At 40.4% G+C, this 22,432-nt stretch overlaps 1 protein-coding gene across 1 annotated transcript in view; it reads right to left on the minus strand.

Moving 5' to 3' along the window:
• Nucleotides 1-486: 486 nt before the first annotated feature.
• Nucleotides 487-22,432, minus strand: part of LOC127633286 (junctional cadherin 5-associated protein-like) — a 41,410-nt gene continuing 19,464 nt past the window's right edge. The window contains exons 2-4 of the mRNA XM_052112284.1: nt 12,214-12,680; nt 6,227-10,326; nt 487-2,561 (exon numbers count right to left, since the gene is read on the minus strand). Coding sequence (XP_051968244.1) covers nt 2,527-2,561; nt 6,227-10,326; nt 12,214-12,575 — 4,497 coding nt within the window. The 5' untranslated portion in view covers nt 12,576-12,680 and the 3' untranslated portion in view covers nt 487-2,526. The remainder of the gene's footprint in view (nt 2,562-6,226; nt 10,327-12,213; nt 12,681-22,432) is intronic.

Genomic DNA, 22,432 nt, shown 5'->3' on the forward strand with positions numbered 1-22,432 from the left:
ATTGCTGAGAAAATGTTGCATTCTTTATTAATGTCTCATTTAGTGCACAAAGTATGAGCTGTAAAGTAAACATGTCATAATTTGTCAGTCGTTGATTATGAATGCATGTTTTATGAGTTACATCAATACTCCAAAACAGCAAGAATTTCAGACTTTTGAGAGAAAATGGGGAACAAATTAGGTTTTGGATTTTGGATAGAGAGAAAAAGGTTTTCTTCATTACATAATGTTCATTCAATAGATCTGTGTTCATAGGTTTGTTTGCATAAAACAAATATGATGGCATTGTGTAATATTTGTTTCATATACTGTATATGCAAGCACTGTTATTGTACTAATCTTAACATGTGAAATATGTTTTATGCATGGCTTTTATTAAACCCTTCAATGACAGAAATGATGAGGAGCTCTGGAATTGTTTCTTATCATCTTTCCATGGGTCACAAATTAAATTTAATGAAAAAACAAAAACAAACCACAGTCCATGCAAGATGTTTATTAATGAGCAATCTTCTATAGTTAATGCATAAAGGAATTTCCTTTCAAACAATTAATTCACATTCACCCAATACTTCAAAGAGACAAGTACTGAGGTGCACAGTAAACACTTCCCTTTCTGTAAAATATTCTAAAAATAGCTGGTTTTGATTTTAAATATTCAAAGCTTTTAGCAGGATAAAAATGTGCACAATGTAATGTAATGAATATTTTTAATGTAGTACCAAATGCAAAACAGTTTCCTGACCTCAGTTTGCATCTCATGCAGAGAAAGCAAGTCAATTGTAACCCATACAAAATAATCATGTACAGTTTCTGTATGAAAATAGAAAAAGATTTTAAATGCCATATATGTTATATGCAACAATATAATCATCTGTTTAAAAAAAATACAAAATGGTAGGAACAATCAAGGACTAATTACAACAATAATTTTATGCCAACTTACAAAAAGTGTGATGAATGCATGTCGTCATCAAAATTATGAATGGACTGTATCTATCTGCATGAGTTTATAAATTGATTTTTTTTAAATAATCATGCCTATAGCAAATGTCAATATTTGTACTACAGTAACATAATTGTTAATCCATAATAATAATAATCATGTTCTGAGCAAATGGAAGCAATTACTTTTATTAACTTTTTGCCAAGCCCACTATTGCCAGTCTTTGGATGTGCTAATTACTCCATTTTTTTTAGTCCACTCTGGACTGCAATTATAAAACAACCAAGAGATGGAAATATCATCAAAGTAACTGTTTTCCACCTAAATTTTGTATATACAGAGTCATAAAGAAAGAAACCAGATGATAACAAATGTATACTCAACTATATGAGTGATCTTCATTTAAGAAATTGCTTAATTTATGAAATAAAATGCATAAACACAAAACACAACATAATACTTTCTTAAATTTGTGCAACAAAAGGCACACCACACACACCCACACACCACAATAAAAGTCTCATTTTGACTAAAAGATTCATTGTGAGAGTAATACAGGATAATAGACATACAATATTAAACATATTCAGACATGATATATTTATGATTGTTAGCAAGCAAACATTTTCACAAGGTAAAATAGAAATTACTTCTTTGAATATATTTTCATCTGTACAGTTTGTTGATAGCTTGAAAAAAATAAATATATATATTTTTTTTATTTGCATTTCATGGTGAGATGATACACTATCATATTGCAACTCCGAAAAGCTCAAAATGAATATGAGTTAAGAAAACTTTTTGTGTGGAGTCATTTTAAAGCAATATCTACTGAAACTGACTAATGAAGTCACTGCAATTAAGATTATAATTGCAGGAGACCAAGACTTCAAACAAAATACCTTTCAATCTTTGTCTCTGTTCAGCTTTCTTCTTAGCTGCCTCATTTTGGTAAAAATGAGTACTGTGTAAAAGTAGCCAATGCATAATTTGATAAACAAACAAAAAATTATAATGTTGTATTGCAGCTTGTTTCTCCCAACTGTAATATATCGCACACATGCCTTCTAACATTTCTTTAAAAAATACTTTGCTCGGTGATTGGAATCGTAGTGTTATGTAGCTGATCCAGCTGCAGCCTCAGTCCTATTCATTGCTTTGATACATCAGGGCCTCTCTTCATTCTCTCATTGGTAATAATGCAGAAAATCTGAAGTGCAAGCTTTAGTGTCTTTTGTGTCGTTGCTTAATGGCACAACCACACTGTGCTCTGTAAAATTCCAACAGAACTCCAGCATTTGCTGGTGCAGAGAAACTTTAGAAAATTAGTAAGCCTACAGAGATTGATTTGTAGCTATATGTGTCATGTCTGAACTTTACTTGATATATATTGTACATTCATATCTAATTGAAAGACAAGTTAGCTACTCCAGACATGAACAGTTCATAGAAGCTCTGAAAATGTGTCTTAAAGAGTGGCATGAAGTCCATCCGCCTGCTTATTTCATCTCCAGCTATGTTTAAGATGAGAGTTTGGTTTTCAAGTAAGGTCACAGGGTTTGCTCTTAAGGTGTCCAAATTCAGACTCTCTCCACATGACTGGGGTCATATGGTTCTAAGGACAAACACATGATATATTAACAATTTTGACATAGAACCAATGGAGAAGATGGATATATCAAGGAGTGTCAACTAACTTTAATGCGTCTACTTGAAAAACAGATGTCTAATCTCGGTACAATGTCATCTAAACATTATTAACAAATCTAACAACATTTGTTATACATTATTAAATATAAAATTAGTCTGTAAGGACTGTTTTGGTCCATTATTGGCTGATTTGTGATGGCAGTGAGTCTATTAAATCAGACCACGCTTCCCTCTTGTGGTGAACAAAATGCATTACTGATTGGCTCAGAAGATTATGGACAGTTATTGTGGCCTTGCTGCTCATTATGCTAAAAGCGTTTTTCCATATGGCCAAAAATAACTTGACTCCCATGCAGCATAGTACTGGAGGTGACTTCTCCCAGGGCACTACATGGAAGGTACTTCACACAATACAAATAGCACATTAAACAAAGCCCTAATATTGGAAGCAGACTGGAATAATTTGTTAAACAATTACAAACAAAAGTACTGGAATGTTGTCTAATTTTAAATTGAACTTAATACATTTGTGTTTAAAACTATTAAGGAGCACAGGTATGAAGCTAAGATTTATCTACTCATTCATGAAGCTAAGAATAATTATACAGGTGAAACTCGAAAAATTAGAATATCGTGCAAAAGTTCATTAATTTCAGTAATTCAACTTAAAAGGTGAAACTAATATATTATATAGACTCATTACAAGCAAAGTAAGATATTTCAAGCCTTTATTTGATATAATTTTGATGATTATGGCTTACAGCTTATGAAAACCCCAAATTCAGAATCTCAGAAAATTAGAATATTAATGAAATCAATAAAAAAAAAAGGATTTTAAATACAGAAATGTCGGCCCTCTGAAAAGTATAATCATGCATATGTACTCAGTACTTGGTTTGGGCCCCTTTTTCATTAATTACTGCCTCAATGCGGCGTGGCATGGATGCTATCAGCCTGTGGCACTGCTGAGGTGTTATGGAAGACCAAGATGCTTCAATAGCGGCCTTCAGCTCTTCTGCATTGTTTGGTCTCATGTCTCTCATCTTTCTCTTGGCAATGCCCCATAGATTCTCTATGGGGTTCAGGTCAGGCGAGTTTGCTGGCCAATCAAGCACAGTAATACCATGGTCATTGAACCAGGTTTTGGTACTTTTGGCAGTGTGGGCAGGTGCCAAGTCCTGCTGGAAAATGAAGTCAGCATCTCCATAAAGCTTGTCTGCTGAAGGAAGCATGAAGTGCTCTAAAATGTCCCGGCAGACGGCTGCGTTGACTCTGGACTTAATAAAGCACAGTGGACCAACACCAGCCGATGACATGGCTCCCCAAACCAACACAGACTGTGGAAACTTCACACTGGACTTCAAGCATCTTGGATTGTGTGCCTCTCCATTCTTCCTCCAGACTCTGGGACCTTGGTTTCCAAATGAGATGCAAAATTTGCTCTCATCAGAAAAGAGGACTTTGGACCACTGAGCAACAGACCAGTTCTTTTTTCTTTAGCCCAGGTAAGACGCTTCTGACGTTGTTTGTTGTTCAGGAGCGGCTTGACAAGAGGAATACGACATTTGAAGCCTCAGTCCATTCCTTGTGAAGCTCCCCACACATTTGAATGGCCTTTTCCTGACAATCCTCTCCAGGCTACGGTCATCCCTGCTGCTTGTGCACCTTTTTCTTCCACACTTTTCCCTTCCACTTAACTTTCTATTAATGTGCTTTGATATAGCACTTTGAGAACATCCAACTTCTTTTGCAATTACCTTTTGAGGCTTTCCCTCCTTGTGGAGGGTGTCAATGATGGTTTTCTGCACAACTGTCAGGTCAGCAGTCTTCCCCATGATTGTGAATTCAACTGAACCAGACTGAGAGATCATTTAAAGGCTCAGGAACCCTTTGCAGGTGTTTAGCTGATTAGAGTGTGACACTTTGAGCCTACAATACTGAACCTTTTCACAATATTCTAATTTTCTGAGATTCTGAATTTGGGTTTTCATAAGCTGTAAGCCATAATCATCAAAATTATATCAAATAAAGGCTTGAAATATCTTACTTTGCTTGTAATGAGTCTATATAATATATTAGTTTCACCTTTTAAGTTGAATTACTGAAATTAATGAACTTTTGCACGATATTCTAATTTTTCGAGTTTCACCTGTAATTTTAGACTATAGCATTAAACATTTTACTTAAAAAAATAAACCCAGTTTGAATGTTAAAATACTCTAAAATGTCTTATATGCAGGGCTGGAAAGGGGTGGAAACCTGGAAGGACTGAGTCCGGTAGTGAATTTGAGGGGGGATGAAGTTCCACTCCCCCTTTGCCCTCCTGAGGTGAGGTGATTCTCTGAAGAAAGTCATATAATTTGCATAAATTCATTTTTGCTGATGCTTTTCATCTTCAGTGTCAAAGCGATTTATATATGATGAATAGCACAAAAATCTGTGTATCTTCTGTTCATTCCGTTTTGAAATAAAAAATGGATAACAAAAACAGATGTTTTCTTTTTTCATTTTTCTGCACAAGTAATACTCAAATTGATTAATTAAAAAAAAAGTTAAATTATTTTGTTTCTCATTATCCCTTCTTAAAACAAAAATTTAAGAGAAAAAAAATGAAAATAATTTACATCAACACTTACAAAAGTCACCAGCATGGAGAGTAAAGATTAGAGACCATGTATTTTACATGGGGTAAGAGGATGTGACTATTCAGATGATAAATAATAGTATAGTTACAATGGCATTTTGTGGAATAATTGGTGATATTAGCGAGCCTGAAATCCTATTTGACACTCTTGAATAAAAAATATGGACATTATATTTGTCCCTCTGCAAAATATGCACTGAAACGCAGGGAGCAAATCACAATTTGACATGCTTGTGTAGCTACCTTTCTCATTTTCTTAACTAAATATATATATAATCAGGGTTGGGAGGGTTATTTTTGAAATGTATTCAACTACAGATTGCATGCTGTAAAATTACATTTGTAACATATTCCACTAGATTACTCAAGGCCAATTACATATTCTAAATACTTTGGATTACTTCTTCAGCACTGGTAGATTTTTTCACTTGTTTTGACTATAAAACTCTGTCAGTAATACATATGTTAAAAATACATTCTCTGAAAAACCTAAATATCTTATGCAGTGTTGTTTCTAAAACAATATTAATCAAATTGATCTTGTTTTAAGAACCTTTTTTTAAATTTTGACAGGAAAACAATACAAAAATTATTAATAAGAATATGATTTTTGCCCTAATATCAAAGACTTACTATGATCCAAAGTGAATTTTCTTGATAAAAAAATATGATCGTGCCTGGTAACATGTGCATGTAAAATGGCATTTTAGCTTAGCGTAAAGCTGACAATTTACACTAGGTTAATTTCTATTTCTTCTGCTCCAAACTTACTTCAAACTTACTTCTCTCCAGTAATCAAAATACTTGATTCTATATATTCATGACTAGATAAACACTCAACAGCATAAAATGCTTGAGAAAAACATGCATCAGTCCAAACAGTGAATCTCAGCCATTTCCAGCACTGCTTATATGCCTGATAATGTGTTATCTTTTCGCTAAAAAAATTATAATGATAGTAGTAGGTAAGCGAATCATGTACTGACCTGACATAGATAGATTGTCATCATCCTCAATTGCAGACATTGTATTGTCCATGAATCCTTGTGGCAGAGTGATTTCTCTCTTCGCTACCTTGCCACTGCGGGGCTGTGGGATTGGACGTGCCATAGACTTCGATGGCAGTCTTGATTTAACTTGTATTAGATTGTCTGCTGATACTTTCTCTTCCTCCTGAGAATTTGACTCATCATCATGTTGTGTACAAATGGTTATGTCATTATTCTTGTTTTCTTCCACCACATTCTCAGTGTATTGATCCTTTTCCACAAGCATTTTGTTCTCTTGAGCGGAGTCTGTTAGTTCTTTTTCTTGTTCTTCTTCTGAACACCATTTTTCCTCTGTCTCTTTAGCCAAGGTGATCCTGGTCACAGTTCTCACTAAAGACTGAGAGTCTTCTTCCTTTGCATAGGCACTGTTCTCCAGAAATGCTTGATCATTTGTGGATAAAGAGGGCAGAGGTGATGGGGAATATGCCTGGAGCTTGTCCTGTGGTGCTTCAGTTATCTCAGCAATGACTCTATCCTTCCTGTCTCCCCCAGCAACACTTAGTGCCAATTCACCATCCTCTGTCAGTGGAAGCGACAAACACAAGTTACTTGGAGGAAATTCTGGTAGCTCCAATACAGACAAGACTCTGTGGCTGTGTTTCTCTACACTATGTAAATTTTCTCCAAACTCGGGATCCTCTTCAACTCGTATCACTGTCTGTTCTGTCACACCTCCATGACTTTCCATAGACGCATCTGGCACTTCCTCTGACTCTCTACTGACATTCTGTGTCTCCTCGTTTAAGCTCATCTCTTTGGTTTGCATTGCAAAGGCTGAACCTTCAGTGGTTTCCAAATTTCCATCCTCTTTTCCGTCACCCTGATCAACAACCAAAGCTTCAACTGGTACAGCAATGCCAAGTATCCTGGCAGCCCTTTGTTCAATAGATTCATTCTCAGGGATGCCTTTGGCACACTGAACTTGGTATAGGTTACTAAGGTCTTCTGTCGGCATGCTGTTGGCCTTCTCTTGACTCAAAAGGGTCTCTAGATGTTCATCTGCCAATGTCTTCTCATTACTCCAGCTCATATAATCTGAATAAAAATGGTCATCATCGTCCTCATAATTTGCTTTAAACCTGCAATGGAGACTCTTGATCACATGGATACATGAGGACTTCCCTGAACTTGTAAGCTCTGTGCTTCCTCTTCTTGATTCCTTCTCGATGAGGGCTTTGGAATTGAAGGAATTACTGTGGTTCAAGCTTTGAGTACCTTCAGCAAGCTCAGGGCTGTGCCTGCTCATATCTCCACTACTGTCAGATGATGTAATCTGTAGGGTTTCACACATCTCTGAATTATCTGAAGGGCTGGTTAACATAGGGGACTCGGGACTTACGCATGTTGGTGATCCAGAGGTCACAGTGTCTGGAATGGCAGTGTACACTGTTAAACCAACATCCCTAAGCAAGCACTCCTTTGGCACTGGGATATCCTGCCTATGTATCCCTGGATCACTGTACCCCCTTTGCAGAACCTCAAAGTTTACATAACTGTTGGGTTTGGCCAAAGGTGTCTCTTGTGTCTGGGTGTCCAAGTTTACATTTGCCTTGGAACTTTTTATTCTTCTGTATTCTGGATGTCCCTCTACTCTGCCTCTGTTTCCTGAATCTGTCATTACATTTAAGTTTTTTTGTTTCAGATGCATCTCTGTGACCTGTACTATATGTGACTGCTCATCAGTTTCCTTTTTCAAGTGAAGTGGAGCAGTTTCCTGTTTTCTATTGTTTACCTCTCTGCTAGTGTTACTCAGTTCGAGAATATTGTTTAATGCATCTTCCAGCTCATCTATGCTCTGGTCAACTTTTGGACATTTGCCTGTCTGATCCTGAATCTCCTTATTAAAAGATTCAAGCTCCCCAATTGCGTCCCATTTGCGTCTGTTCACCGGCTTTAATAAGAACTGTCCAAAAACTGCTTGGCCATCTGTTTGCTGTTTTGCTGCAGTCCTTCTCTGCAAAGTCTGAAGGTCTGGAGATGCTGGAGTTGGTTCTGATTGGGCTAGAGTTGGGCTTCTTATACTTGAACTGCTGTCAGTCCCAGTTCTGGAGAATGCACTGTAGCTGGAAGGGTTGAGATACTTTTGACCGATCATGGGACATCCATAGTTGGCACTGCAGTTCGTTCCATCTTCAATATCTGTGGTTGTGTGAGGGGATAGTTGGTCATTTATTGTCTGCATAAGGGCTCTTTGAGGATGGATGTTTCTGGAAAATTCTGGAGAGCCTGTCTGTGTTTCCTGGTTCCTGTATTGATCTCCAGGCCAGGATCCTACATAGAACAATTCATTGTCTTGGCTTGCATTCAGTGATGTAGCATCTGCAATCTCTGTCCTTAAAGGAGAGCATCTAATGGATAGGAAGCTGCTGGACTGCATTTCTGACTCCTTGCTTACTGGGGTTTTAGAAAGGCTTTGGTTGTCGGACTGTATCACTGTGTTTTCTTCAGATATCATCACTGGAGTAGCCACTTTTTCATTGTTATTTGGGTCAGAGACAACTTTGTCTGCTTGCATATTAATAGGGACAGAAACTAGGCAAAACATTGTCTCTTTGAGTTTCTTCTTTGAGTTTTTCTTATTCTCAGCCAAAGTTTTGGCCTCAAATTTCATCACTTGTGTTACCGTCTCAATGAAACCCTGGTTTGAGTTGGAATTCTGTTGTGTTGTCATCTGAAGAGCTATTGTATTATTGTGGTCAGTTGAATGCCTGTTATAGTTTTGGTCAGATATTGTGTTAGAACTTTCTGTCTCTTTCAATACATTCTTGTGCATACTGTCTTCATTAATATTGCTTTTACTTTGTTCAGTGTGGTCAAAGGATTTCTCTGTGAGAGGAAAGGCACTGTCATTGGACTTCTCAGATATGAATCTGACCGGAATCTCATTTCTGATGTTTCTAATTTTATCTGCATCCGTCAGCAAGTTACCATCCATTCCCGCTCCTGAAATGTGCCTGACGCGAGGGTCGTCAAAGGGAATGTACTGAACATTACCTATTCGCTCTTCGCTGTAGCCTGGATATGCCTGTCTCCTGCAGGGCATACTTCTTTGTCCATCTCTGTAATGATCTGGCCAAGCCATCCCTGTCTGCCTGATAAACCATTCCTGCACCTCTGTCATTGCAGAATCTTGCATATAGGGGTCACCTCTATACTGGTGATTACCCAATGAAATAGGATAAGTTCTATGACCTCCCTTAACTAAAGGCTGTCTCCTGTAGGATGGGGGAGGGTTATACACTGGGGGCTCTGCACCAGAGCCTCCAAGCTCTTGCACAAAGTATTCATGCCTTGAGAAGTGAAGTGGAGTCCTGTCTCTAGCCCGAGGGGCAACTTCCCCCATAAGCATCTCTACGCTCCCACGCATCTGCTGGTGCACTTCATAAGATGGAGGTCTAAGCGGTCGACTAAATCTGGGTTTTGATGGTGGAGCAGATTGTGCACCCGATCGGTCAGTCCACCTGCTCTCTCCATCAAGATGCCTTCCATGAGGGTCTTGTGTATGGTGGCCATTCAACCTATAGCTTCCATAAGAATCTCGGCCAGCGTTTGGTATGCTAAAATACTGGAGGCTTTCTGATTGAAGAGCCATTCTGGGCAATGACTGGGACTTGGTTTTTGTTCTAGGTGGAACAGCACCTTCTGCAGTTCGTGGCCTGCGTTGCTCCTGTTTTACTTCATTTTCAGATGGCTGGCGGCTCAAAGTGGTCACAGGACGCCACTCATCTGTTCCCAAACTCTGGTACTTCCTCTCAGCTGCAATTCTCCACTGGTGCAGGGCAATCTCTCTCTCCCTGGCACGTGCACTCTCAGCCCTACGCTGTCTTTCACGGTTATACTCATCTGTGCTCAAGGCGGATTCTGGTCTCCGTTGCATGCCCTCTGGCTTGTTGGGAAGCCCTACTGCACTTCCACGTGGGTCCCTGAAGTTGGCATAATCCAGAAGCACACTGAAGTCCTGACCTCTTCTTCGCCAGTATGACACATCCTGCTCAGATCTAGGCTGAGTGTGTATTCCTCTGTGGCTATCATAAAACCTGCAGAAATACAGATGGAAGTAAATAAGTAGAAGTCAACTTTTATATTTCATAAGCTACAATTTAACAGAGGCGGTATCTGAAGGACTTCAGAATATAGGATATATATATATATATATATATATATATATATATATATATATATATATATATATATATATATTTTTTTTTTAAATTTTTTTTTTACAATTATTAATTTCTTGTTACTAATCATATAATTAAGAAAATAACAAATTGTAATTCGAAATTTTCTAATGATTTTAATAATTAAGACAAGACAAGATTAAATTGTCTTACAGTCAGTTAACTCAATGACACATTTATGTTCAAATCCCAGTATGCAATATTCAATTAAAGTTCCAAGAGGTTCGGTCTCTAGATTTCTTTCCCAGCAAAGGTCCGGACAATAACTTATGGTGTTACTAGTCATTATAGCTATGAAATGACATAAGGAATAAGGCCTTGTGACTATTAAGGAAATAGTTTGGGGGTTCAGGTGTGTCCCCTGAGAGAAAATTTTGAAAATGTAAAAGTCTGAATGGACCATTTTTTCATTTTCCTTAAAATGAAAAACTACCAACAACAATATACAGCACAATATTGAAGCTTACAAATACTGTTAGCTAAAGGTAAGTAGGCCTACAAATGGTCAGACTATCAAATAATGGAAACATTCTCATGAGAACTCCACTATGCTACTAGTAAAATCAGATTTTTGGTCGTTTTTCCTTGCCATTTATGCGAGAGATGAAACTGATTAATTTTCACCAAAAAAATCTGTTTGTGAAAGACTCGAAACATGATGATTAATAAAGCAAGGAAAAAACTTTATAGTTTAAAGGTGCTATGGAAGCACATTGTCTTCCAATGCAATTATTTGAAAGTGCAAAGATGCACTACAGTATATGGCAATAATTATATCCAGATCTCTCTATCTATCTATCTTGAAAGAATGGCAATAATTATGTCCAGATCTATCATCTATCTATCTATCTATCTATCTATATATCTGTCTGTCTATCTGTCTGTCTATCTGTCTGTCTATCTGTCTGTCTATCTGTCTGTCTGTCAATCCATGGCATTACAAAAATCAATGGCACACATACGCACGCATGCACACACGCACGCACAAACACATGCACACAAAAACATTCCCTGAAGCCGCTCTGCGACAACAGAGCTGACAGAATGCAGATATTCACATTTATATTCATCATGTTTTATTAATAATGGTGTTATATAAGAGATTGTTATAAGGGATGGAATATTGATATGACAAAGGGCTCTTGGGACATGTAGTTTACTGCTGACTCTGCCTGCAAAACTGAGCATGCTCAGTAGAGGGTGCTGCGGGCTTTTCCACAACAGTGCTTTTTACACTCCTATGGTCCCATGTGAATGAGAGGAAATAAAAACAGCACTGCAAAATCTTCTAAACAGTTAATGAATTCATTTGCTTCAGGGAGAGGGGGAATGAGGCAGGAAGGAGAGCAGGCAGTCAAGTGAGATTAGGAAACAGAAACATGAAAATGTAGGTAGTACAAAGATTTTAGAGGAAGAGATCCAGATAAAAGAAAGCAAAAATAAGAGAGGGAAAGAGAAAGAGAGAACAAAACGGGAGGAATAAACCAACCAACCAACAAACAAACAAACAAACAAAAAAGGGATCTTGTCTTGGTGCGAAGAGAAACGTCCTTGACAGCTTCTCTCTTTACATAACACTTTTCATCATGCAAGACAGCTTAAAGCTCAGATCAAAGGGATGAAAGGCAAAGAAGGAAAGACAGCAGAAATAAAAGAGTGTGTGTTTGTATGTGTGGGACAGAGAAAGAGAGGTAATGCACTAAGGTAGAGAACGTCAATAAACAACAAATCAGTACAACTCACCCACTGTCTGTGGTCAGGCTGTCTTCTTGCAAACGTCCATCTCCTAGGTTACCGTTGTCTACGTCTTGCGTTCTCTGTTTTCTGACCCGGTTCTCTGTGTCACTGGGGAATCCCCTGGCAGAAGTCTGTCTGATGCCTCCTCTGCCACTACTGCTGTAAACGTGGTCCCCCTCATAGCCATTCACGCCACTCTGTCCTTTCCGCTTCTCACTGATTTCACACCGGCTGTCGCTTTGTGTTGGCAGACATTTTTCATAGGTTGCAGGGTGGGGGGAAGATGAGTGTGGCACAGGGACATTGTTGCTGTTCTTTTGTGGGACTTTGTATCCATGTGAGATAAGAAGGTCTTCCACGCTGTACATGGCCAAGCGGTAAGTTGTTGTTTTTAGTAGTGTTTGTGTCAGATAAATTGCAGTCCTACTCCAGATGAGGCGAGCTCATGAACAGCTGCACAGGAGAGGCCATCACTGTTAGAATCGAGAAAACGGGACAGTGGGGAGAGAGAGGAAGAAGGAGAGGGAGAGAGGGAGAGAGAGAGAGAGAGAGAGAGAGAGAGAGGGAGAGAGACATAGGTGAAGCTAAAATGATTCTCTCTCAGTATGTTTATCATAATAGGATTGCTGCTCGCTCGCTCCCCAATCAGAGGGGCAGCCAAAACAAAATGGCCCTATCTCACCACAAGAGAAGCGATTTGTATGGCTCTTTGCTTGTCTAACTACTGACCCAATCTAATTTTCTCCCTCTCTCTCATCTCCACTTTCCTCTGTTCTTTATCCAGAATGGAAAATCCATCTATTAGATCGCTGACTACCTCATCAGCAAAAACTTCAGAGATGTGGAATGTTATCAAAAACTTGAGCCCCAAACTTGACTTTAGCAAACAAAGGCTTGTTATAAAGACTTTGATGAGAGGTTTTTTGTAATAAGATGGCAATAAGAAATCTGGATTAAAAATGACATCCTGAGCAAAAAGTTTGTTTTAATATTTGAATCTGTGTTTACTTAACTACACATTTGTCCCCAGAAGTGAGTTAAATTGGAAAAACATCCCATTTTGGACAATTGCAGACATCCTTAATTGGAAAATTGTTTCAGTGATCAAACAGTGAGCATTTTTATATGCACAATCTTACACGATTATGCTTAGTAAGTATACAACATGTCAGGTTGTGTAAACACCTTAAATGGTTTTCCTTTATTGGGGTTAGGTCATAAATTGTCTAAGCGAAAACAAATCAGCACACAGATGTTTGCCCATTACCCTGATTTTGCATTGCATTTGTGGTTATTTATGCCAAGCATGGTGCTAACAATGCCAAGATCATGGGTTCAATTTGCAGGGAACACACAAACTGATAAATATATACCTTGAATGCACTGTAAGTTGCTTTGGATAAAAGCATCTACCGAATGTATAAATGTAAATGTAACTTCTTTACCAGCTTATCCAATGTGTTATGAGCATGCCTGTTTAGATTTTGACATAAAAATCAGAGAATAACCAGATGACTTTCTAAAGATGCTAAAAGTTTTTTTTTAATTGGCAGTGTTAGAGTGTGGGTTAAGGTTGGTCTATTGCTATTAGAATTACCTTTAAATAAAAACAATATGAATCTTGGCATGCCCTCATTTGGATAGCTAGAGAGAGAGCAAGAGAGGGAAATCAACATAGTCTACAATCTCCCACCATTAGAAGGATTATCATTATTATATTGATCTGCTGAGAGTGAAGTCCAAATGGAAGCTTAGAGTTCTGCATTTTACATTTACATTTATGCATTTGGCAGACACTTTTATCCAAAGCGACTTACAGTGCACTTATTACAGGGACAATCCCCCCGGAGCAACCTGGAGTTAAGTGCCTTGCTCAAGGGCACAATGGTGGTGGCCATGGGGTTCGAACCAGTGACCTTCAGCGACCTTCTGATTAACAGCCCTGTGCTTTAGCCACTACGCCACCACCACTGCATACCTTAATATTCTCTCACCCCTGCACACTGCCTGATCTTCCTAAAACAAACTAAAGAAAATGTTATTGTTCAACATTTCCAACATTCTGCCCAAAACAAAAGAGTCCATGGTAGTTGTTCAAATATCAGGAACTAAATCAAAAGATTGGACCAGGCTTGTGGGTTATGCCCACTTGTTTAAACATACAGAGATGGTGGTGCACAGCTCTCTTTGTGCACAGAGGCCCCATTACAATTTTCTCCAACCATAAACCTGTTACATAGTGTAGTGAGACGTCTCATGGTGTTACGTTACTTCACATAGACAAATTTTCTTTACGGATGGCACCGGATATTAACATAATAAAACATATAGACATATGTTTTACCATTTTAAAAACTGATATGTTTTAATTTACAGCAAATGCTTTTCAGAAGTAGAAGGGTTCAGTTTGCTGAGATATGACTTTCATATTTTCACACTTCCCAACCCAGATACTCGGCCAGACTGATCCACATTTACCATTAAAGGCCCTTAGAGACCACTGCATCTCACAGCTACAGCACACACAGAAGTCAAAAGAGGCACCCAAAATAATACAAAATGTTTTTTGTCCCCACACATTTGCATGTCCTCATCCCATAGCAAATGCAACATTTAAAAACCTATCCAGATCTATCTATCTATCTATCTATCTATCTATCTATCTATCTATCTATCTATCTATCTATCTATCTATCTATCTATCTATCTATCTATCTATCTATCTATCTATCTATATATCTGTCTGTCTATCTGTCTGTTTATCCATGGCATTACAAGAATCAATGACACACACACACACACGCATGCACGCACACACACACACACACACACGCACGCACGCACAAACACATGCACACAAAAACATTCCCTGTGCTATCATCACCTTGCACACACAGAAGTCAAAAGAGGCACCCAAAATAATACAAAATTTCCTTTGTCCCCACATATTTGCATGTCCTCATCGCATAGCAAATGCAACAACATTTAAAAACCAAAACTTCTAGGCAGTGTCCATTGAGAAGTTACAAGGCAAAGAACTGTATGTCTGGTTCAGAACACAGAGAAGGTTTTAGCATTGACAAACTGCCTCCTTGAGCATGAGACAAATTCATATAATTGCAGATATGTGATATAAAGCACATTTCTTTTTTTATTAATGGCCTGTTTTTATGACTAACACATGTTGCAAGCTAAAAATTAACCAAAGCACAAACAGACCAGTGATGACATGAGGCTGCTTTGAGCAAAAAATTAACAATAACAGTTAATCATTTGAATCCATTCATATATTTTGATTCCTTTTTCTGAAAAGAAACACTCATGATCACTTCTTTGAAGCATTAATTTCCTGTAAAGTCCCTTATTTGCAGCTACTCATAAAGATAAAACACATAAAGACCATGAGTCTCTTACCTCAGAGAAGACCACTGAACTCTTTTGCTCTACATACAGTAAGGTATGTCTGTGGAGCCAGCAATACCTTGCCTCAAAAATTAATTACACATTTTTAGATCTGGCCCGCCTCACACACCCCTCACCAGTAGGCCTGCAGAGCACAGAGCCACCGCCATGACAGTTTGGTGTCAACTCTGTATTCTTAGACTTACTGAGATTTGTGGTGTGTGTTTGTGAAAGAAAAATAAAATAGAGAGAGACAGACAAATAAGAGGAGTACATTTTCAGACACACAGATTGTGTCTGTGTGTGTGTGTGTGTGTGTGTGTGTAAATTTTCAAACTTATAAAACATAAATAGTAAAGGTAAATGCATAACATTTAAAAAAGAAACACTCATATAACATAGGTTACTAAACAAATTAATTAATAAGTCCTAAATACACAGTATTTGTAACATAAATTAGAAAAAGGTCACGTGGCCCCTTTAAGAGACGAGCTGATTAGAGAAGACGTGAAAATGATAGGTTACCTTTTCTGTAACCCCAGTTCTCTGAAACATTGAGTGGAAAGGGCATATGCTCCAGACCTCTGCACAAGCATCCAACTGCCCCAAATCTGGCTTGACAGACAGAAGCGCATGTCCAATGCCGGTGTAAGGCCCTGCCCTTACCTGAGGGCATAAAAAGACCTGTAGGCATCATCAGTGAGCATATTCGCTTCTTGTGAAGCAAGCGGGGCAAGCTTGGTGGATTTCTCCACTATGTTTCAGAGAACTGGGGTTATAGAAAAGGTAACCTATCATTCTCTTTTATCATCTCGTGCTCAAGATCCACCTATGGGAAGATATGGACAACTCCACAATTGCCCTATCAAAAGGATGGTCTCCTAATTAAAGGCAGTGCCTGACACATCCTTTATAATATTAGCAGGCTCTATAAACCATAAACATATCAAATCACAGAGAAGAGGCCATGCATTGTGCTTGTATTAATAAAAATTAATATTAAGATTCAACTTTATTGTCATTGTGCAGAGTACAGGTACAGAGCCAATGAAATGCAGTTGTTTTCGCATATCCCAACTAAGCTGGGGTCAGAGCGCAGGGTCAGCCATGAAACAGCACCCCTGGAGCAGATAGGGTCAAGGGCCTTGCTCAAGGGCCCAAGAGTGGTATCGGCATTCAAAGCCTCTCATCCTCCACAGTGGTGAAAGAAGGTGGATGGAAAGTGTTGAGCTCTAACACCTCCCTTGTTTTGTTTGAATTTAGGGAAACACTTATGAATAAAGGCTGGATTGGGTCTAAGAGAAACCTTCTCCATGCTTGGGGAAACTCTTGATCAAGAAGGATGAATAAAAAGGGCATGCAGATCAATGACACTTCTGGCTGATGCCAGTGCCAGGAGAATAGCTATTTTGTAAAAGGTTGCTGTGGCATAGCTTCCAGCACCATGGAGAGGTCCCACTCAGGAACAAACTTTCTAAAAACTGGTACAGAATGGCGAGCACCCTTCATGTATCTACGAAAGAGAGGATGCTGCCCTACTGCTGCATCATTGAAGCCAATGTGGCAAGCAGAAATGGCTGCCAGGAAAACCTTGATGGTCGAAAAAGATTTCCCTTTGTCAAAAAGGTTTTGTAGAAAGCATAATATATCCATGACTGAACACTGAAATGACACCAAATGATGTGAATTACACAATTTTTCAAACACCTGCCACTTACAATCATTCAAAGACCTCATGAACAAAGCCCTAGAATTTTGTATAATGGTGACAACCTTGGGGGGGAAGCCCCAGTGTGTTCAGGTTTGACCTTACATGGGCCAGGCCCATAGCGCCACCCTGTCTGGGTGAGGGTGGTATATTTCTCTGTTTGCCTGAGATACGAGGTTTGTGCACAACGGGAGTGGACGGGGGAGTATGAAGGAGGAGAATTATCTCCACCAGCCACGGTGCTTTGGGCCATCTGGGTGCTATGAGAATTAGTGTCAAGCTCTGCTATCTCCCTTGACAGGAGATCCTCGCCTGAGTTCAAAACACCAGGGAGGTGAGTCACACGTAATGACAGGAAGTACTGACTGCTCCATACCAAAAGTTTGTGGGCTAGGCAGTGAAGCTGAGGGGAGCACATCCCTCCTTGGCAATTGATGCGTGCTACAGCTGTGGTATTGTCGCAGCGCACTAGAACATGTTGCCCCTGAAGGCTAGGCAGAAAATGTCTCTGAGCCTTCCATACAGTAAGGAGCTCTAATAATTTATGTAAGCTGACTGTAGTTTGGTTGGCCACGTCCCATTCACTGTTCTACACTCCTGGGTGGCACCCCACCTGGACAGGGAAGTATCTGTCATAACAAGGTTTTATAACATAACCGCCCCTAGAGGCATCCTTTGTGCATAAATCTCTATGCTCGTACAGTGGCGCAATGCTGATGTGCAAGCGGGGGTCAATGTAACATTGCGATGGAGATCGCGTAGGGGGTTGTGATGAAAAGAAAAAATCCATTTCAAGAAAACTCTCATCCTCAAAAGTCCCAAGGGCAAAACATGGATGGATAAAGCCATGAGGCCCTGAAGTCTGAGACCAATGCGTTACTGCACGCTCCCTCCCTCTTTGAACTGTGAGAGACCGTTCATTAGAGATAGTGCGACTATGCGCTCTTCTGATAGACGAGAGTGCATCACAGTGGAATTCAGCTCCAGTCCAAGAAAAGTGACATCCTGGGATGGAGTGAAAACGCTCTTGCTCAGATTTACTCTAAAACCATAAAAGAATTGCAAGGTGCGAGAGCACTAGTTGTGTGCCCTGCACTATTTTCTCCCTTGAATTGGCTATGATTAACCAATCGTCTCTTTATATTTAAGGATTTTCAGCCCCGCTAGGCATAACAGAGCTGATCCTGCTTCCACACAGACAAAATATAAACAAGCTGAGGGCGAGACTGAGCGGCAGAACCGTGAATTCATAACAAATGCCATGATAGGCAAAACAAAGGAATTTCCTGTGTGGGGGATAAATGCTGACGTGGAAGAAAGCATCTTTCAGATCGACTGATGTGAACCAATCATTCTGATGTATTGAATGAGAGAGAGTGTTGCATGATAACATCTTGAAATTGTATTGTCTCAAATGTCTGTTTAATACTCTGAGATCCAAAATAGGGCGCAGTGAACCGCCCTTCTTTGGAACTAGAAAATAAAGGGAATAATACCCCTGTTGACATTGGTCCTGGGAACTAACCGAATTGCCCCTTTCTCTAAGAGAGATGAAATTTCCTCTTCCAGAAAATAAGCAGAGCTCTCGTTTGTCTGCGAGAAAATTGCACAGCCGAAAAATGGTGGTTTCATAGAAAACTGAAGCCTGTGGTCGTGCGTAATTGGCTGAATTACCCACTCGGGAGCCGACACGGTGTGCCAGACTTGTATGTGACTAGTGAGAATTCCTACCTGAGCTGAGGCATTGCAATGGGTTTCAACAGCGGGCAGTATGCTCGTTTGTGATACAATGGTGCCATCTAGTGGGCAACTTAGGGGTGACATGTGGGACAGTGGAGAATTTTCAATTCTTAGCAGTTGATTGATTTGATTTTTGATTTTCAAGCACACACTGGCGTGGCCTTTATTGCGAGTGTAAAAATGGTGTTGTGCATACGGTGTTTGTGCACTTGAAACTGAGTCTCTTTCCAGCGTGAAAACTCATAACACTGCATGCTGGGAGGCGAGACTTAACCTGGGCAGCACCTGAACTAGTGCAGTCATGCATGAAATGTGGGGAAGGGAACCCAGGATAAAACAGCTGACCCCACCCAGTGAAGAGTTTTCTCCTCTTGTGAGTAAGGAGCAGAAAATCAGAACTCACATCCAAAGGGCTGACAGCCCAGGAACCTGGACTTAAAGCCCCCGGAAACTACATTGGCAGGTTGCTTCCTTTTGCAGTCAGACGGGGTAGGGTTGGGGGGGCTCCAATGCCATAGCAGCAATAGACCCCACCCACTGAGAGTTTTCTCCTCTTGTTAGAAAGGAGCATAAAATCAGAACTCACATCCAAAGGGCTGACAGCCCAGGAACCTGGACGTAAAGCCCCCGGAAACTGTACATTGGCAGGTTGCTTCCTTTTGCAGTCAGAAGGGGTAGGGTTGGGGGCTCCTTGGCCATGGCAGCAATGAACATTTTCCCCCAGTGCTTTGGAGGAGGATTGGGCGGATGACTAGGTGGCTTGTTAAGAGGCTTAGGTCTGCCGGCATTGTGCTATGCTTGCCTAGTGGTAGGTGCCTGTGTATTCCATACAGTAGAAGCCTGTTGAGGCATAGATTGAGCCTACGGCCAGGAGCTTCATGAGTAAGGCGAGGCAATTGCTGCAGTTCTTATGCAGAGAAAGAGCTTCCTCCACTTGGTTCAACCCCATACACAATGCAGAAGGGATAGTATCCCTTGCTGCAATTAGGTCTCCGCAAGTGGCCGGGCATGCCTGCAACTGCTGGTCGCAGAGTTCAAAAACATTGTGGGTTTTGACTGAACCATGCTGTAGAAAACCGCTGAATTCTTATTCCCAAAATATCAGCAGGTGGTTAGCCTGAGATTCAGGAAAAAGAGCAACAAAGAAATCACGGGTAGCCGTATAGCAAGAGGGCCAGCGAGTGTGAGCGTATTGCTGGCAGGACAAAACAGCAACTGACTGGTATATCCTTGACCATCATGCCTTGCAGAGGCTGATCCTAGATCCTGTTAAATGAAAGCCAACAAGTTGTTGGGGGGGTGCGTGTCTTGGCCCCGTCTGCCGGTGAGTGATCCCCGCCTTCCTCGACCTGGGAGGAGACAGGAGGACAAAAACAACTACAAAACAATATAGGAACAAAACGATGGAAAAGGCCAACAAGAAGCAACAGCGAGAGTTTGGTTCTCTGATGCGCCGTCACTTCTCAACACTCTCAGGCAGACGGCAGCCGCTCTCCCCAGGCGGACCGGAGTCAGACCACCCCTCCGCGTTCTCGCCAATCCGTGGGGACACTCCTCCGTCCCTGGCAGCGGCCCCCAGGCGGTCAGGGAGTCGCTTCCTTCCTCCCCTCACGGACGCCGGTCTTCTCTTGACCCCTCGCGTTTCTGGGGGAAGGCCCCTGGTAGCGGCTCCTTCATGCCAGGCGGTTGGGGAGTCCAGTCCCCACTCGCACGGCGGTCGTTCCCCATGTCCGGGCGGTCGGGCTACTCCGTCCCCCGGCGGATGTTAGTGGTGCACCACTGGGTGGATGGCAGAGTTGAGGACTCTGCAACGGGCATTCCTCCTCCCTCCCGGGTTTCAGCACCAGTTTAAAGAGATTAATGGAAAGGAGGAGGCGAGAACCGGCATGACGATATAAATAATAATTTTTATATAAAACGGAACTAAAAACACACAATCATAAACACACAGAGCAGCTGCCTGTAATTTTCTCTCTCTCTCGAAATGTCATCACCGGCCAACTTTATCGCTCATGCGCCCCATCAGGCTGATTGGGGACGGGTGTGCTTTGTTCCAGCCCGGCCCCGCCCTCCTCCACTCTACAATATTAAAATAACAAAAACAAAATCACATAGACAATTAAATATAAAGACATTTTATAATCCTACGCCTAAACAAAAATAAAATGGAGATAGTTGAAAGAGAGAATGTCAAAATTACGAGCTCAGTTACAGTTAGTGGCCTTACTAACACAGCATTAGATGAAGACTTGTCTGACTTTCTAAATACACATGGCCATGTTTCCAGAATCCTTTGCATAGATGACCCACAATCTCCATATTATCATGATGTCATTGTGGAGTATGAGAGTTGCTATGCTCCTACAACCTTTGAACCCATGCTGCCTCATAGCTTAAAGAGACCACACAATGTCACATAAGACACTTGTCAAGCATGTACCTGCCCATAGTCATGGAGCACACCACATTGAGTTATTTCAGTGAATTGCAGTAATAGCCAAGCTTAGTGGTAAATCATTCGATAACCTCTTGAAAGAGCAGCTTTCCAGATGTACTGAATCAGCCGTTGGCAACCTGACAAGTTACAAGTGAGTTTGTAACAAGTGAGTCACAATTGCCTTATCCTCCTTCCCCACTTATGAGTACTAACCTTGCAGAAGCGAGTCAAAGCCCAGCTACAATTAATACAATAATTACAGAGAAACAATCACCTGCCTTTGGAGTAATCATTTTTTCTTTTTGGAGCTCATTCTATAAGATCCTTCTCTTTCAGACCTTCATCGGTCTGGGAAAATCCCAAAAAGACTTCTACCGCCACCAATAGACATAGTCATACACCTAGGTTCAAAAGCTCTACCCACAGCTTCCCTAGATTGTTGGACTCTACTTTTGATACTGTGGAAGATGGAACAATTTGCCAAGTTCTTAAAGACTTTACAGGATGCTAGTGAAAAGCTGTCCTCATACATACAGCAGTTGCAGACAGCTCTTAACAAGGTAATCAAGAGAGGTGGTGTCTCTGCTGATGAAGTCGACCAACAGCTTCTTTAACAATTTTTCAGAGGGTGTTGGGACAATGTGCTGATAGCAGGTCTCCAGCTCGAACACAACACAGAAAACCCACCTCCATTCCCTGAATTTCTCCTACAGATACATATTGAGGAAAGCAAATACACTGCTAAAGAGAGCACAATGACAAAGCATCTTGGAGCTCACAAGCAAAAAGTCACTTCCCACATTGTAAACGCTTGTCCAATTGACAAAGAACAGGACATAATCTTGGAAGAGAATGAAGTATCTGAGTTAAAAAGACAAGTTGCCAAACTTCAGAGCCAACTCACCAAATGTAATACCAAGCAAGCTGAAAAGAGTGTG

The sequence above is a fragment of the Xyrauchen texanus genome, chromosome 40 (genome assembly GCF_025860055.1).
Source record: "Xyrauchen texanus isolate HMW12.3.18 chromosome 40, RBS_HiC_50CHRs, whole genome shotgun sequence".
Lineage (NCBI taxonomy): Eukaryota > Metazoa > Chordata > Actinopteri > Cypriniformes > Catostomidae > Xyrauchen > Xyrauchen texanus.